Consider the following 20,047-nt stretch of genomic DNA (forward strand, 5'->3'; position numbering starts at 1 on the left):
ATAAAACCCATCCCCTATCCCCCCTCCCCCCACCCTCAATCCCCAGGACGGTTGAACTGTTAAAGCAAAGTAAATAAATAATCAAAACAGTAAAGCAGAATAAATAATCAAAGCTTGCTGCGCACTGGGTTGGTCAAACAGGTAAGCGCCACACTACACCGTTTGAGTATTATGGTAGAACATCATAAAAGGGCTCCAGGTTTTATAAAATTTCTTTTCAGAGCCGGCAATTGAGAACCTCAACATTTCCAATTCCAGACAGGACATTATAGCACGAAGCCACAGGTCGAGCACAGGCGGGGCAGCATCCTTCCACTTAAGCAGAATGGCGCGCCTAGCGATCAATAAAGCAAAGTCGACCATACGACTTTCCGTCCGTGTTAGAGGAAGGCCCTCGCTTCCAACTGTACCAAACAGAGCTAATAAGGGGTCTGGGTCTATGTCACGATGTAAAATGTTGGATAGCGTGCTGAATACGTCCTCCCAGAACGGCTGTAGCCGTGGGCACGTCCAGTATTGATGTATAAGAGTGGCCTCATTGTTACATTTATCACAGCTAGAACTTACGTCAGGATATATGCTTGCAAGTCTGGCTTTAGAAATGTGGGCCCTATGAACTATCTTGAACTGTATTAAACAGTGACGGGCACAGAGGGAAGATTTGTGTATAGAAGAAAAAATTGAGTCCCACTTTTCCTCTGATAATGTGAGCCCTAGATCCCGCTCCCAGTCAGCTCTTATCCTATCCAACGGCGCGGATCTCAGATTAGAGATGGTGTCATATAGGATTGATATAGCGCCTTTTGTTGTCGGATCAAAAGATAAAAAGGTATCTATGGGGTTAGTATTAGGTTTGTCAGGGAAATCGGGTATTATAGATCTCACGTAATGCCTGACTTGGAAGAACCTAAATTGATCTGATCTAGGCAGGCCATATTTCCTCATTAGTTGTTCGAAAGAGGCGAAGACCCCGTCTAAGAACAAATTCTTGAGACTTTTGATGCCTTTCCCGCGCCAATTTCGAAAGGTTATGTCACTTAATGAGGGAGCGAAAAAGTGGTTGGAGGCTACCGGGGTTAGCAGAGACAAATCTCCATAGTTATAGGTTCTCCTGAACTGGGTCCACACTCTCAGTGTGTGACGTACAACCGGATTGACAATTTGTTCGGGCAAAGGCCGGCCTAATGGTGCACCTAGAAGGGCTGGGAGCGATAGACCCTCACAGGACTCTAGCTCTAAGGAGGTCCACTATTTGCAGCCCAATAGTAGTGACGAAAGTCAGGAAGCCCCATGCCCCCGTACGCTTTTGCCCTTTTTAGTAAAGCTCTGCTTACACGCGGTTTCTTGTTCTGCCAAATGTGCGATGATATAATTGAGTCCAGAGATGTAAAAAATGACTTTGGAATGAACACCGGTACACACTGGAAGAGATACGTAAATTTAGGAAGAATGACTGGGCGCGGGACCCCAGGGAGCGATAATGACATCACGAGAGGAGCGTGGTCAGAAATAACAATACTGTGATATTTGCAAGAATGGACTTGGGGCATCAATCTCCTGTCCATTAAAAAATAGTCAATTCTGGAGTACATATGATGTACATGACTAAAAAAGGAATACTCCCTCCCTGTGGGGTTGAGATCTCTCCAGACATCTGAAATACCGCATTCTGTGAGAAAAGATTTAATGTATGTGATAGATCTATTCACTGTTCCGGGTCTAATGGAAGAACGGTCTAGGACCTGGTCCAAACACCGATTAACTCTCCCAACGCTTTGAACGTTCACGTTCGCCCGATTTCGCAAGACCTCTCCGCCAATACGGCGCTCGTTCGGTTCGTTCGTCTGATGACTGTAAGCTGATGAGGGGTGCACCTAGAAGGGCTGGGAGCGATAGACCCTCACAGGACTCTAGCTCTAAGGAGGTCCACTATTTGCAGCCCAATAGTAGTGACGAAAGTCAGGAAGCCCCATGCCCCCGTCCGCTTTTGCCCTTTTTAGTAAAGCTCTGCTTACACGCGGTTTCTTGTTCTGCCAAATGTGCGATGATATAATTGAGTCCAGAGATGTAAAAAATGACTTTGGAATGAACACCGGTACACACTGGAAGAGATACGTAAATTTAGGAAGAATGTTCATCTTGATTGAGTTAATTCGACCGGCCAGAGACATTGTAAGGGGTGACCACTGCTGTAATGACGTTTTAACTTGGCTTACAAGTGAGACGAAGTTCTGCTGAAAAAGGTCTTTAAACTTATGTGTGATTGTTGCTCCTAGATAGGTGAATTGAATCCTCTCCACTTTGAAGGGAATATGAGTGTAATCTAGGCTGGATGCCGCCTCGTTTGATGGGAATATTATACTTTTAGTTAGATTAACTTTATAGCCTGACACGAGACCAAATTGATCTAATAGGGACAGAACTGCCGGAAGGGATGTCAGCGGGTCGGAAATATATAACAAAAGGTCATCCGCATATAGGGACACTTTGTATTCTCTGTCCCCTCTCCGGACACCCCTAATCTCATCATTACCACGTAAGGCAATCGCGAGTGGCTCAATTGCTAAATCAAATAGGAACGGACTCAGCGGGCATCCCTGTCGGGTCCCACGACCCAAATCAAAGGTTCGGGAGAATATGCCATTTGTCTGTATGGCTGCGGTGGGGGAGGCATATAGTAACTTGATCCAGGCAATAAGCGTCGGTCCGAATCCGAACTTTTCTAAGACCGCAAACAGGTACTTAAATTCGACGCGATCAAACGCCTTCTCGGCATCCAGCGACGCGACACACTCCGGCCCCTCCCCCGAGGGAGAGTGCAATATATTGAGAAGGCGTCTCACATTAAAGAAAGAGTAACGATCTTTAATGAAACCAGTCTGGTCTGGTGATATTATTTGCGGGAGAAGTTTTTCTAATCTGTGTGATAGCACCTTCGCTAGGACCTTAGCGTCTATGTTCAACAGTGAGATTGGTCTGTATGACGCACACTCTACAGGGTCTTTCCCTTTTTTATCTATTAGCGTTATACACGCCTCGCTCAGAGAGGGGGGGAGCGCGCCCCGTTCAAGGGACTCAGCAAAAACGGCCGCCAGCTGTGGGGACAAGAGCGAGGAGAACTTCTTAAAAAATTCAGCCGGGAGTCCATCTGGCCCTGGCGACTTCCCAGACTGCATTGACGCTATAGCTCGGGCTACTTCAGCTGATGTTATGGGCGTTTCTAAGTTTTCCATTTGATCCTGGGAAATAGTTGGGATGTCTAATGGATCAAGGAATGCGGACACCGCTAAGTCATCTCCACTGCTCTGAGAGGTGTATAGTGTAGAGTAGAAGTTCTTAAAGGCGTCATTTATCAGATTCGAGTCTGAGGTTATTTCTCCGTTAGCGGTCCGGATGTTTGTTATAATTTGCTTAGCCCTCCTCGCTTTTAACTGATTAGCCAGTAGCTTACCCGTCTTTTCGCCCTGCTCGTAAAATGTACTTTTAGTTTTTAGCAGTAGATTTTGTGCTTGGTGGGTAGTGAGAATATCAAACCTGGATTTGAGTTCAACTCGTCTATTGTAAAGTTCTGGAGTTTGCTGGAGTACATACTGTCTGTCAACGTCTGCGATATCGGCGATGAGCTTGGAGCGTTCCCTTTCAGATTGCGCCTTTTTCCTAGCAGAGAATGATATGATTTGTCCTCTCAAGTATGCTTAAAGCGCGTCCCACACCATGAGTCCAGACGTCTGTGGATTAATATTTGTTTCAAAATAAAATGTAATTTCCTGTTCAATGTATTTCACAAAGTCTTCATCTGAAAGCAGGGTGGAATTGAAACGCCAACGTCTGACTGGGCGCGGGACCCCAGGGAGCGATAATGACATCACGAGAGGAGCGTGGTCAGAAATAACAATACTGTGATATTTGCAAGAATGGACTTGGGGCATCAATCTCCTGTCCATTAAAAAATAGTCAATTCTGGAGTACATATGATGTACATGACTAAAAAAGGAATACTCCCTCCCTGTGGGGTTGAGATCTCTCCAGACATCTGAAATACCGCATTCTGTGAGAAAAGATTTAATGTATGTGATAGATCTATTCACTGTTCCGGGTCTAATGGAAGAACGGTCTAGGACCTGGTCCAAACACCGATTAAGGTCTGTTCCTAGGATTAAGTAATGTGTGTCTAAATCGGAGAGTTGAGAGAACGGGTGGATCTTAAATCGCCTTTTTTAGATTTTCTTGAGTCTCACCCCCCAATTATGTTCCTATGTACAAAAAACTGCTTTGGTTAAAATTTGGTTGAATTTCAAGCATATTTAGAGGTAGCTCAATCAAGTCGAAGATTGTACATTTTATTGGTCAAAATCGAATTGCACTGCAGGCACATTTAAGTTATACATTACACATTATTCTTATACTAAGCACAGAAATTATATTTTTTAAGCTTTCAAATCTAAACACAAATCTGATTACATGTTTGTCATATGTCAAACCAGAATTAATGTATTGTAGGAAATAGCAAAGCAAAGAATGACAAATTGCTATTTTCCATTTAACGTGCAGAATGACATGTCTTTATTGCACACTCTTCAATCATACTCACAACACACAACAAGCACACAGCCCCACTTCCTTGATTACCCCCAAAACACCCGAAAGTCACTGCAGTATAGTAATTCAGTAGTTACTGATCAATTAAAGTTTGTTTACGGCTATGAGGATACTTGTGCCGATGGTTCTGCACAATTTGCAGTAACCTCGCCCACCAGGCTTTCTGAGGGAAAGCCTGGTGATTGTTAACAACGGGCGGTTTGATCCGGTCTAGGCGGAAACCACAAGCCGAAGAAGCGGCGTCACTTTGTTTTGGTTCCCTCCGTTTGTTTCCCCAATCCCTATTAAAATGCTCGAGTAGCCTAGTGTAGCCTTGCCAGTCGCTATGAGTTGGAATAAAAGATGCATATCCCAAACACATTTTTCAAAAGCAAAACTACGCCGCATCAAGGAGTTTATTAGGTAGGTCCTAAAAGTATGTCCTTGAGCGCAGGGGAATTATTTTGGGTTAAAACTGAATCCGGTTTGATAGTTCCGGCAAATTGTAGTCCTTTGAGTACTACAACATGACGTAAAGTGGTTTCCTCTCCCGACCGGATCAAACCTCGAAAAGTGAAGTGATCCCAGACTAATTTGCAGCAATCCATCATTTTGAAAAGCACCTTCGATTTGCGAGACACAAAATCTTCAATGTTCTTCCTTGCAATTGTTCCAAGGTCAATAGTAATTCTCTTCATATGCCCCTATGGTATTTGGCTCCAGAGATCGTCAGACTTGCATTGTTTGACAGTCAAGTGAGCGCACAAACGAAGAGGCTGATGGTGAGAGCCATGAAAGATGGAAATGAAGATGATGAACAGGGGCATATGAAGAGAATTACTGTTGACCTTGGAACAATTGCAAGGAAGAACATTGAAGAGTTTGTCTCCCAAATCCAAGGTGCTTTTCAAAATGATGGATCTCCCAGATGACATCCTTGACGTTGATCCCGATGAGTGGGAGCCCAAGGAGGACTAAGAAGCTCTGGCTGTAGTGAAGACGATGAATGTTGTCAATGATCATGCAGAGCGTGGGGTTGCCCTAATACAAGAATATTGTGGTCTCATTACTAAAGATGAGTCCCAACTCCAGTACTTGCTGCAAATTGTGCAGAACCATCGGCACAAGTATCCCGATAGCCATAAACAAACTTTAATTGATCAGTAACTACTGAATTACTATACTTCAGTGACTTTCGGGGGTTTTGGGGGTAATCAAGGAAGTGGGGCTGTGTGCTTGTTGTGTGTTGTGAGTATGATTAAGACATGTCATTCTGCACGTTAAATGAAAAATAGCAATTTGTCATTCTTTGCTTTGCTATTCTGGTTTGACATATTATGACACACATGTAATCAGATTTGTGTTTAGATTTGTAAGCTTAAAAAAATATAATTTCTGTGCTTAGTATAAGAATAATGTGTAATGTATAACTTAAATGTGCCTGCAGTGCAATTCGATTTTGACCAATAAAATGTACAATCTTTGACTTGATTGAGCTACCTCTAAATATGCTTGAAATTCAACCAAATTTTAACCAAAGCAGTTTTTTGTACATAGGAACATAATTGGGGGGTGAGACTCAAGAAAATCTAAAAAAGGCGATTTAAGATCCACCCTAAAAAAATCCTACGTCTTCCACATTGGGAGCGTAAACGTTGGCCAGTACCACGTTCATATGAAATAGCTTGCCCGTGACGATGATATATCTACCATTTTTATCAGCAGTAGTTTTGGTTGAAACGAATGGCACACCACTTGATACAAGGATGGATACTCCCCTCGCCTTGGCCTCGAAAGTAGAGTGGAAATGCTGCCCCGCCCAGCCCGCCAAAAGTCTGGAACTATCAGATGAACGTATGTGAGTCTCCTGTAGAAATATAACATCTGCATTAAATTGCTTAAGATGGGTAAATACTCTTTTCCTTTTGACGGATGGTTCAGCCCTTTGACATTCCAAGTCACCACATTAAGATGTCTAGCCATTCTGTATGGAAAGAAAGAGCAAGAAAAAATAGGTGACCATGTACAGGCACAGCGTGGCGCGCCCGTCCAACCACCATAAACGCAACAGCAACATCAGGTATCCTGCAAAACTATCTGTAGTAAAAAACAACCGTCCCTTCCCAACCCACATTCCCCAAGGCCTTCCCAGAAAACGAAACATGAAATCAAAAATTGAAAGAAATAATTGAAAAGGCCACAACCTAGATAGCAACCGTGAAAAACGGTCGCAAGCTCTTCTACACTTGTGTAACCTAACTAGAGTTCCCCACCCCATTAACCTATTAGTCAACATTCATTTCACTCTGAAAGAGAGTGCAAACAAGTTACTGCCCAAAAGTAACCATACATTGCCCTCTGGTGGTTATGTAAATACAAATACAAATAAAATAAATAAAAAAATAAAATATAATAGATTACCAAAGTAAAAAAAAAGAAAAGTGCCTTCTTGTGGCTGAATAGCCCTAAAAAACAGTCCATCCGCCCAAATTATAATCAATCTCCCGACTTCATATCACTTGGATAAATGAGAATGGTATTTTAACAGTGCTAATAAAGAAAGGGGAGAGAAGAAAGAAAATAATAAGTAAATAAATGCGGGGACTATAACAACTAGGCCTATTAAGAAAGCGATAAAGCCCTATAAACCACTTTGATGCAAATAACCAAACACTTGTGACAGATAAGTGGAAAGATAAGTGGAAATAAGGCTGTCACCAAGACAAGGCACTAATATAATAATACAAAATAATAATAATAATAAAAAAAAGGGATATCAGTGTATATAACATAAGAAATATGCACATACATAGGCCTATGTAGGTGAAATAGTAATTAAAAGCACACCCGGGAGGCCATATGCAGCACAGCACACACAGTGTTAATGCATACTGCCCCACATACAGCCCCCCGTATGCGACCATGCATACAAACCACAAATAGTAATTAGGAAAAAGACAGAAAAAAAATGTGTCTGTATATATAAATATTTACCTACAAACAGTTATGCATGATCAGGAAACCATATCTAACACAGCACACATAATGCATACTGCGCCGTATACAGCTCCCTGTACATGCCCAAAAGGTAGCAGTGCAAACTTAGATAAATGTCAATCATATTAATTAAGTCTGTTTTCGTCTTAAACAGTAGACTACAATACTTCAAACCGTGGACATACCTAATCATCGAAGAAAAAAAAATCCCGTTAAAGAGCCCCCCCCCCCCCTCCCCTCCATCAAGAAACAGCGGATCCACGAGCACGCAGAGCCAACGCGCCACGAGATCGTACATCCGCCAACATTGAGATTATAGAAAAAGAACGAGTCAATGTAACAGGGAAAGAGAGAGCGAAAAAGAGAGAGAGAGAGAGAGAGAGAGAGAGAGAGAGAGAGAGAGAGAGAGAGAGAAAGGGCGAGAGAGCGAACGGGCTCTGAAATCACGGGGCCTTCACAATTTAGATCAAATTATTTATATCTGTTTCGCCATAAACAGTAGAATACATTACTCAAAACAAAAGGCCAAAGCCCAGTCTCGCCCTCCTACCCGAGAGAGTAAAGCTAACAACCCACAGAACGAGTCAATGAGCCAATGAGAGAGAGAGTGAGAGAAAAAAAAAAAAGAAAAAAAAAGGAGAGAGAGAGAGAGAAGCAGAGATAGACAGAGAGACATAGAGGGAGGACGAGAGAGAGAGCAGGCTCCGAACCGCGGCATGGATCACATTAGACAAAGCCTAGCAGAGACCTTCTAGACCTATATATTAAGCAGCACAAAACTCAATAAGAGCAAAGGAAAAGAGTGCAATAATAACAAAAACAATGTCCATTATATTCAAACAAGAAAACCGTGAATTATGCTTAACTTTAGCAGCCCTAAATCCTCTCTCCTCAAAAATTAAAACGAGAAACACCCATCTGCTTACAGATCTTATTCAAAGACACAATATATCTTATCCTTCAATAAAAATAAAATAGGCATTATAAAACGAGACACATGGAAACACGATGTCAAGTCAAACAGTGAACAACTCACCCTTTGGGGGAGGAGGAGAGAGTGAAGAAAGAAAGGGCTGCGTAAAAGTCCACTCCAAACTGTCCAAACCAGCTTTAATACCAACAGTCCATTTAAGGCAAAAGGATATCACATCAGCAGGGGAAAAAAATGTTTGAAAGCATCCGATGTCCCAATCACAAGAGCAAAAGGGTCCCTGCTAAAAGTTAGTCCTCTGTGACTGTCGTCTCATCCTGCGTAGCTGGAGTCTCGTTCGCTGCATCTGGGGTCTTGAACTTATCCTTGCAAAAGGCTAGAGCTTCCTTAGGTGAGTTGAAAGTAGAGGTCGCCTCACCCACGGTTATCCAAAACTTGCTCGGATGCCATATTCCGTATTTTACTCCTTTCGCAGTGATGGAACGTAGGAATTCCTTTACTGGCCCGAAAGCTGCCCTTCTCTTTGATGTTTCAGCAGACCAATCCGGGAAAATATACACCTTTTTGCCGTTGTATGTCAGTTGACCTGCTTTCCTGGAGAGCTGGAGTATGCGTTCCTTTACCCGGAAAAAATGGATCCTTGCCAGGAAAGCCCTTGGTTTATCAGAACGTGGATTGCCGGTCCGATGCGCACGGTCCACTTCCGGGGGGGAGTCGGGAAACTGGTCGGGGAATGTTTTCTGCAAAAAGGACTGGATAAAGGCCACTGGGTCAGCTTTCTCCAGCCCAGGAGAGATCCCAATCACTCTTATGTTATTCCTACGACTCCGGTCTTCTGCTATGATGAGCTTCTCCTCCAGACTAGCACATCTTCTCTCCAATTCAGTGATACACATCTGCAAACTGTCCATGGAGGAACCAAAGTTCTCAATGGCTTCCCCTTGTTCAGCCACGGTCGTGTTCAGCTTGGCGACTGCAGGACGCAGCTCCTTTCCGATGTCATCAATCTTCTTCATTAATTTCTTCTCCAAGTCGAGCATCATGGGTTGAATAAAACCATCCAGAAACTCTTTCAGTGATTCCTGGAGGACCTCACGTAGCATGCTCTTTGTAACCGGAGCGTCAGCGTTGTCCTGCATTGCGCCGGCCATGTTGTCAGCGTTTGCGGTCGGAGACCTAGTACTCCTCGACCTCGTGTTAATCGTATTCGGCATGAAACACGAAATAACTGCAAAAACAGACGTTCACCAGTGTTTTGGGCGTTTAACGTCTCAAAAGAACTACCAAGGCAGTAAAAAATGGTCTTATAAAATGTGAAAACTACTGTGCACCTCCACAGAGCTCAACAAACGCGTCCTACTCGGTCGCCATCTTGCCGGAACTCCAGCAGTCCATTTACTTTGAGGCTCCCATTCTACGTTCGGGTCCACTTTTCCGGATCTTTATCTCTCAGTTTAAGTGGATGGCTCTCAAAGTGGGGTCCTGTCCGGGACCCTCAGGAGTCCTTGAGGGGGTTCCAGGTCAGTTGACCAGTCGGAAACCACGAGAGGATTCCACGTTACCAGATCTACCACATTAGATCATCATGGTTATACCAAAAGGTTAGTCAAAGAGGGCCTGTCCTGCCTGGTCAAAGAGCTGGCATCATAGTACTGTGGTTCTCAACCTTTTCAGGCCACGCGCGACCCCCAAAATAATAATATTTTAACTGGGGACCCCCCACCCTGAAGAGCACTAAGAGTTAAGGCATTACATTTTGTATAACACGGTTCTATTGTGAAAGTAGCAGATCTACATGCTCACAACGCCTCACGTTGCGAGGCGTTGTGAGCATGTAGATCGGCTATATTTTCACAATTTCTGCCTCTAATATTTGACAATTTAGCCAATGTTTCATTTGGCATTTTAGAGGTAGTAAAAAGTCCTTAAATTGTCACGTTGGAAATGTGCAGATACCCTCTATACACTTAAACTTTATGTTGGTTTCTTTACTGTTGAGTGAGAAAACAATTACCGGTAAATCATTTGGGGACCCCCTGGTCCCGACCCAAAGTTTAAGAACCACTGTATAGTACACAGCATATAAGGATATATATGGTACCACGTAAGCTCCATATAGGGTGATGTGAAGACGAGGTGACATCAGCAGTGTGATCTGGCATCTCATAGGGAATGCATACAAGAGGTGTGTTACCAGATTCAGCAGTGAGTCCGACCACACTGCTGACGTCTTACCCAGGTTCTGGCAACGCTGTATTACACACGTCATCAGAAGACGTAATTGTGAAATTGAGTTGAATGTCAACAACAACATCATAGCCTAATGCCAGAGATCAATCTCAAGCACGTTGTGTCTTGCAGCAGTGAGGACAATACTCACAAGGCTGACAACTTGCTTGGCTTCAGGAAATGGAAGGTGGCGAGACCCGGAGAACAACAAACCTCGGTCATTCTACAGTTTGAGAAGGAGGAACGCGTGCACAGCATCCATATCGGGAATGAAGGTTCGGCTTTCATCGAGGTGCTGGTGGGCAACTCCTCAGCTGTCAGAGACCAGGACTATGAGGTGCTTTTGGCCACCTCGTCCTTCATGTCTCCCACGGAGAGTCGCAACGGCACCAACACCAAGCAAGTGCGGTTCTTCGGGTCCAGCCAGCTGCGGCAGAGCACGGCCCAGGAGAAGTGGGGCCGTGTTAAGATTGTGTGCAGTCAGCCTTACAATAAGAGCATAGCATATGGAGTCGCCTTTGTGAAGTTACATTCACCGGATTCTCCACCACTAGCAGAATCCCCGAAGTTGACAAAGCTGGGCTGGTTTAAGGTGAAGGATAAGGAATCTCCCTCTGCAGGCCCCAGTCTGCAGCCCGGCAGCCTTTTCTTCAACCGGGAGAACATAACCAGTCCTAGACTCAAGGTTTCTCCTCAGAATGAGAATCTGAGCTACGCAGAAGCCATCCTGCAGTCTAGCGGTGCCTCTCTGTCCTCAGGACTGTATTCCACCTCTAGTATGATGTCTTCACAGCCTCCAAGAAAACGTGAGTTCAGCAAAGGCCTCTTGTCTGCACCTGCTCCATCCATCTCAAAGACCAGTCCTTCGGGGTCACCCGAGTTTAGGCCAGAGCCTAAACCACACAAGGCCAGACCACTGAGCCATGAGCAGGTGCCTCTCAAGCGGATCATGCAGGGGGTGGTGTTTGTCCTCAGTGGCTTCCAGAACCCAAGCAGAAGGGAGCTGAGGGACAAGGCGCTGGCCATGGGAGCAAAGTACTCTCCCGACTGGACCCCTGACTCCACACACCTTATCTGTGCCTTTGCCAACACCCCCAAGTACAGCCAAGTGAAGTCAGCAGGGGGCATCATCGTGCGGAAGGAATGGGTGATCGACTGCCATAAAAGGAAGCAGAAGATCTCTTGCCAACGGTACTCGATGGATGGAGCAGAGTCCAGTTCAGAAAGTGAGATGGAAATGAATGAGAGGGACACCAGGCGGGCTCCAAAGCAGGAGAGGCAAGCCACTGCAAAGAAGATTCCAAAGGTGGCTGAGGAAGATGATGAGTATAGCAGCTCCTCAGATGTAGATGAAACAGGAGACGATGACGACTCTGCCATGGACACAGAGGACGAGCTGGAGAGAGTCGAGAGCAGGCAGAAGAAGAAAGCTGTGAGTGTAAAAAACAGAGTGAAAGAAGAGGATCCATACGGGGGATCGACAGAGGAGGACACGGACAACGAGGCCCAGGTGGACTACTCCATCCCAGAGTTACCAGACTTCCTGACAGGAAAACATTTTTTCCTTTACGGCAAGTTTCTGATCAATGAGAGACGCCTCCTTCTACGCTACATTGTGGCATTCAACGGGATGGTGGAGGACTACATGAATGAGAAGGTGCAGTTTGTGTTGACCAGCGAAGGATGGCACGACTCATTTGAAGATGCACAGAGGGAGAACGGCAATTTGTGTTTCGTCAAACCGACATGGATTTATGAGATCAATGAACAGCAAAAGATACTGCCCTATCGACCATACTCTGTTGTCCCTTGAGCATTACAAGTACACACACAAAATATACACCATTTTTATGGGTGTTTGTTTTAATGTATATTTCCCCAATTCACATCCACTTGAATTACTCAGTTGAAGCAATAAAGGTGGTTAAAATTTTAATCCAGTCTAACCACATTAACCCATTTAAGACAAATCTAAAGACGCCTTCTCAATCCTGACCTAAGCTTTCTGAAAAACTTCAAATATGTATTCAAAAAGAACAAAAACAGTTATGTTGTTATATACTGTACATGGCAACAAGAACCCCGAAAGGGGTTCCCGTCCTAAATACATTGGCTATTTGAAAATAGCCAATCTACAATATATATGTGTGTGTGTGTGTGTGTGTGTGTGTGTGTGTGTGTGTGTGTGTGTGTGTGTGTGTGTGTGTGTGTGTGTGTGTACTGTATATAAAACAATATTTGAAATATTTTTGGAAACATTTTATCAGCACAAATCTTGCAGGGGGGGGGGGGGGGGGGGTCGCTGGCACAAACTATGTTCAGATGGGGGTCCGCAACCAAAATACATATTAATGTAACCTATTAAAGGCAGGATACTTTCATTCCTCCCTGGCAGTTGAAGCATCCAACAGGATACAGACTGTTGTTCAAGAGGAGAGTGTTTTTTGCAGGTCGTTCAGTCCGAGTGTATCAGAAAATGCACTTCGGTTACGGCAGACCGAAGCTTGTGATTGGCTGTGTGGAGGTGACGAAAGTCTGGGGGACGAAGATACACCTAAACCTAACCTTAACCCTAACTGGTGAATGCTAACCTGGTGAATGCTAACCTGCCGATGCTGGTGAATGTTAAATTGGTCGGAACAGCGGCGCTTAACCGAGTTGCATTTTTGATACACTCTGGCTTAAAGCCCTGCAAAAAAAATACTCTCCAAGTGTTCAAGAGAGAGAAAGAGGGGGGGGGGGGGGGGGGGGGGGGGTATTAAGAGATCTGTTTTTTTCTTGTGGTACAAGGTGTGAACAGGTTGTGTGAGATTAACAAGCGTGTGATTGCATGAAAGCAGCTTTCACAAGATTGCGGCTTCATGAATGAGAGGAAGAGTGTGAGAGCTGTGGGAAGTGTGTGTGTACACATGCATGCATGTATGCGCGCGCGCACACACACACACACACACACACACACACACACACACACACACACACACACACACACACACACACACACAGAGTGGTGTTACTGTAACTAACTGTACTGTGAGGCTGGCAGCAGGGGTGTCACAAGGGGGGGGGGGGGAGGTACCGGGCCCAAGGTGGAGGGGCCTGGAATTATTATTTTTTTGGTACTTTAGCTATTGAAAAATAGCAGATATACAAGCTCACAGCGCGGCACCGAGTGCCGCGCTGCGAGCTTGTAGATCTGCTATTTTTGAAAAGTCGTGAATGTATGTATTTATTTAAGCAAACATTTGTAACTAAAATTTTGCTTCTGGGGGGTCCTTGGAATTGAATATTTTGAGATGGGGGTCCGTGGCCAAATACATATCATTTTGGGGGTCCTTCACGTGAAAAAGCCCCACTGACATAGAAACATAGGTTATTCAACAAAAGAAAACCTTAGAAGGATGTGAAATATTCAAAGACTTGCATAAATGTTCAGGATTTAAAAAAGATAGCAGATCTACAAGCTCGCAGCGCGGCACTCGGTGCTGCGCTGTGAGCTTGTATATTTGCTATTTTTCGACAGTTAAAGTAGGCTACCCAGGGCCCAGAATTTGGTACGACACCCCTGTCTGGTAGAGTGCAGATGGGAGCAAAGGGAAAGGGAGAGGCAGGGAGAAAATCAATAGGAATGGACATGAAACACTGCATCAAGAATGTTACTGCACAAACATACTGTAATGTGATGTAGAATGTTACTGTACAAACATACTGTAATGTGATGTAGAATGTTACTGCACAAACATACTGTAATGTGATGTAGAATGTTACTACACAAACATACTGTAATGTGATGTAGAATGTTACCACACAAACATACTGTAATGTGATGTAGAATGTTACCGCACAAACATACTGTAATGTGATGTAGAATGTTACTACACAAACATACTGTAATGTGATGAAGAATGTTACTGCACAAACATACTGTAATGTGATGAAGAATGTTACTACACAAACATACTGTAATGTGATGTAGAATGTTACTACACAAACATACTGTAATGTGATGTAGAATGTTACTACACAAACATACTGTAATGTGATGTAGAATGTTACTGCACAAACATACTGTAATGTGATGTAGAATGTTACTACACAAACATACTGTAATGTGATGTAGAATGTTACTACACAAACATACTGTAATGTGATGTAGAATGTTACTACACAAACATACTGTAATGTGATGTAGAATGTTACTGCACAAACATACTGTAATGTGATGTAGAATGTTACTACACAAACATACTGTAATGTGATGTAGAATGTTACTACACAAACATACTGTAATGTGATGTAGAATGTTACCGCACAAACATACTGTAATGTGATGTAGAATGTTACCGCACAAACATACTGTAATGTGATGTAGAATGTTACCGCACAAACATACTGTAATGTGATGTAGAATGTTACCGCACAAACATACTGTAATGTGATGTAGAATGTTACCGCACAAACATACTGTAATGTGATGTAGAATGTTACCGCACAAACATACTGTAATGTGATGTAGAATGTTACCGCACAAACATACTGTAATGTGATGTAGAATGTTACCGTACAAACATACTGTAATGTGATGTAGAATGTTACCGTACAAACATACTGTAATGTGATGTAGAATGTTACCGCACAAACATACTGTAATGTGATGTAGAATGTTACTACACAAACATACTGTAATGTGATGTAGAATGTTACCGCACAAACATACTGTAATGTGATGTAGAATGTTACCGCACAAACATACTGTAATGTGATGTAGAATGTTACTGCACAAACATACTGTAATGTGATGTAGAATGTTACTGCACAAACATACTGTAATGTGATGTAGAATGTTACTGCACAAACATACTGTAATGTGATGTAGAATGTTACTACACAAACATACTGTAATGTGATGAATGTTACTGCACAAACATACTGTAATGTGATGTAGAATGTTACTGCACAAACATACTGTAATGTGATGTAGAATGTTACCGCACAAACATATCATTTTGGGGGTCCTTCACGTGAAAAAGCCCCACTGACATAGAAACATAGGTTATTCAACAAAAGAAAACCTTAGAAGGATGTGAAATATTCAAAGACTTGCATAAATGTTCAGGATTTAAAAAAGATAGAAGATCTACAAGCTCGCAGCGCGGCACTCGGTGCTGCGCTGTGAGCTTGTATATTTGCTATTTTTCGACAGTTAAAGTAGGCTACCCAGGGCCCAGAATTTGGTACGACACCCCTGTCTGGTAGAGTGCAGATGGGAGCAAAGGGAAAGGGAGAGGCAGGGAGAAAATCAATAGGAATGGACATGAAACACTGCATCAAGAATGTTACTGCACAAACATACTGTAATGTGATGTAGAATGTTACTGTACAAACATACTGTAATGTGATGTAGAATGTTACTGTACAAACATACTGTAATGTGATGTAGAATGTTACTGCACAAACACACTGTAATGTGATGTAGAATCTTACTGCACAAACATACTGTAATGTGATGTAGAATGTTACTGCACAAACATACTGTAATGTGATGTAGAATGTTACTGCACAAACATACTGTAATGTGATGTAGAATGTTACCGCACAAACATACTGTAATGTGATGTAGAATGTTACCGCACAAACATACTGTAATGTGATGTAGAATGTTACCGCACAAACATACTGTAATGTGATGTAGAATGTTACTGCACAAACATACTGTAATGTGATGTAGAATGTTACTGCACAAACATACTGTAATGTGATGTAGAATGTTACTGCACAAACATACTGTAATGTGATGTAGAATGTTACTACACAAACATACTGTAATGTGATGTAGAATGTTACCACACAAACATACTGTAATGTGATGTAGAATGTTACCGCACAAACATACTGTAATGTGATGTAGAATGTTACCGCACAAACATACTGTAATGTGATGTAGAATGTTACTACACAAACATACTGTAATGTGATGAAGAATGTTACTGCACAAACATACTGTAATGTGATGAAGAATGTTACTACACAAACATACTGTAATGTGATGTAGAATGTTACTACACAAACATACTGTAATGTGATGTAGAATGTTACTACACAAACATACTGTAATGTGATGTAGAATGTTACTGCACAAACATACTGTAATGTGATGTAGAATGTTACTACACAAACATACTGTAATGTGATGTAGAATGTTACTACACAAACATACTGTAATGTGATGTAGAATGTTACTACACAAACATACTGTAATGTGATGTAGAATGTTACTGCACAAACATACTGTAATGTGATGTAGAATGTTACTACACAAACATACTGTAATGTGATGTAGAATGTTACTACACAAACATACTGTAATGTGATGTAGAATGTTACCGCACAAACATACTGTAATGTGATGTAGAATGTTACCGCACAAACATACTGTAATGTGATGTAGAATGTTACCGCACAAACATACTGTAATGTGATGTAGAATGTTACCGCACAAACATACTGTAATGTGATGTAGAATGTTACCGCACAAACATACTGTAATGTGATGTAGAATGTTACCGCACAAACATACTGTAATGTGATGTAGAATGTTACCGCACAAACATACTGTAATGTGATGTAGAATGTTACCGTACAAACATACTGTAATGTGATGTAGAATGTTACCGTACAAACATACTGTAATGTGATGTAGAATGTTACCGCACAAACATACTGTAATGTGATGTAGAATGTTACTACACAAACATACTGTAATGTGATGTAGAATGTTACCGCACAAACATACTGTAATGTGATGTAGAATGTTACCGCACAAACATACTGTAATGTGATGTAGAATGTTACTGCACAAACATACTGTAATGTGATGTAGAATGTTACTGCACAAACATACTGTAATGTGATGTAGAATGTTACTGCACAAACATACTGTAATGTGATGTAGAATGTTACTACACAAACATACTGTAATGTGATGAATGTTACTGCACAAACATACTGTAATGTGATGTAGAATGTTACTGCACAAACATACTGTAATGTGATGTAGAATGTTACCGCACAAACATACTGTAATGTGATGTAGAATGTTACTGCACAAACATACTGTAATGTGATGTAGAATGTTACTGCACAAACATACTGTAATGTGATGTAGAATGTTACTGCACAAACATACTGTAATGTGATGTAGAATGTTACTGCACAAACATACTGTAATGTGATGTAGAATGTTACTACACAAACATACTGTAATGTGATGAATGTTACTGCACAAACATACTGTAATGTGATGTAGAATGTTACTGCACAAACATACTGTAATGTGATGTAGAATGTTACCGCACAAACATACTGTAATGTGATGTAGAATGTTACTGCACAAACATACTGTAATGTGATGTAGAATGTTACTGCACAAACATACTGTAATGTGATGTAGAATGTTACTGCACAAACATACTGTAATGTGATGTAGAATGTTACTGCACAAACATACTGTAATGTGATGTAGAATGTTACTACACAAACATACTGTAATGTGATGTAGAATGTTACTACACAAACATACTGTAATGTGATGTAGAACGTTACCGCACAAACATACTGTAATGTGATGTAGAAGGTTACCGCACAAACATACTGTAATGTGATGTAGAATGTTACCGCACAAACATACTGTAATGTGATGTAGAAGGTTACCGCACACACATACTGTAATGTGATGTAGAATGTTACCGCACAAACATACTGTAATGTGATGTAGAAGGTTACCGCACAAACATACTGTAATGTGATGTAGAAGGTTACTGCACAAACATACTGTAATGTGATGTAGAAGGTTACTGCACAAACATACTGTAATGTGATGTAGAAGGTTACTGCACAAACATACTGTAATGTGATGTAGAATGTTACTGCACAAACATACTGTAATGTGATGTAGAATGTTACTGCACAAACACACTGTAATGTGATGTAGAATGTTACCGCACAAACATACTGTAATGTGATGTAGAAGGTTACCGCACAAACATACTGTAATGTGATGTAGAAGGTTACTGCACAAACATACTGTAATGTGATGTAGAAGGTTACCGCACAAACATACTGTAATGTGATGTAGAATGTTACCGCACAAACATACTGTAATGTGATGTAGAATGTTACTACACAAACATACTGTAATGTGATGTAGAATGTTACTGCACAAACATACTGTAATGTGATGTAGAATGTTACTGCACAAACATACTGTAATGTGATGTCTAGAGCTGCTCAGTCATTTCCCTGCCTGTGGGATTCAACCAGCAACCTTCCATCCACAAGCAGTCAAGCACGCAACTCAGAGGTGGAAAAAGTACCCACATTGTTTAATTAAGTAAAAGTATCAATACTGCAATGTAGAAATACTCTGCTACAAGTACAAGTCTGGAATTCAAAATGTACTTGAGTAAAAGTATGAAAGTCTTGGCATCAAAATGGACTTAAAGTACTGTACCAAAAGTAAAAGTAAAGAAAATAGCAGACCTACAAGCTCAGTGAGCTTGTTTGTAGATCGATTTTCAAATTGCCAAGGAATAGAATAGGGCTAAAGTGGTTGATGTATGTTTTATAATAATATTATAATTTATATCCGCAAGTAACTAGTAACTAAAGTTTTCAAATAAATGTAGTGGAGTAAAAGTACAATATTTGGATCCGAGATGTAGTGGAGTTGGAGTATAAAATTAAGTGTTTTGAAAATACTCAAGTAAATTACAAATTGTTCTTTAGTAAAATGTACTTCGTTACTTTACACCACTGACACTACTCTCAACTCCAGGCCCTACAATTCCAGATCCTGACAGCAACCTGGCAACCTACATTCATAGCATGTGAACATCTCTCTGCCTTCCAACCTGGCAACCTACATTCATACCATGTGAATATCTCTCTGCCTTCCAGACACAATGTTCAACTGCTTCTTGTTCTGTTCCATCTGTCTGTCTGTCTGTCTGTCTGTCTGTCTGTCTGTCTGTCTGTCTGTCTGTCTGTCTGTCTGTCTGTCTGTCTGTCCCTCTCTATGTCTGTCTGTTCTCTTTGAGGGCTTTTCTCTATGCATTATGAACACACTTGTGAACAACATCAAGACACACAACACACACACGCAATTCTACACACCTCAATTCACCTCACTACACAGTACACATCAATGTTTGATGTTGATGGAAATGACAGAATGACAGAATGACAGACACACACACACACACACACACACACACACACACACACACACACACACACACACACACACACACACACACA

General features: G+C 41.9%; 2 protein-coding genes across 2 annotated transcripts in view; one reads left to right on the forward strand and one right to left on the reverse strand.

The window, feature by feature from the left end:
• The window catches only part of jph3b (junctophilin 3b), a gene marked incomplete at both ends in the record, with an annotated part of 69,595 nt that overhangs the window by 20,186 nt on the left and 29,362 nt on the right, over positions 1-20,047 (reverse strand). The window lies entirely within an intron of this gene.
• LOC308294070 (DNA repair protein XRCC1-like) lies at positions 10,830-12,548 on the forward strand (the record flags this gene model as incomplete). Its single annotated transcript, XM_080736784.1, has 1 exon — positions 10,830-12,548. One exon carries the CDS (start codon positions 10,830-10,832, stop codon positions 12,546-12,548), a length of 1,719 nt encoding a protein of 572 aa, XP_080592910.1.

Source organism: Nannobrachium achirus (assembly GCF_963921795.1).
Source record: "Nannobrachium achirus genome assembly, chromosome: 11".
Taxonomy (NCBI): Eukaryota; Metazoa; Chordata; class Actinopteri; order Myctophiformes; family Myctophidae; genus Nannobrachium; species Nannobrachium achirus.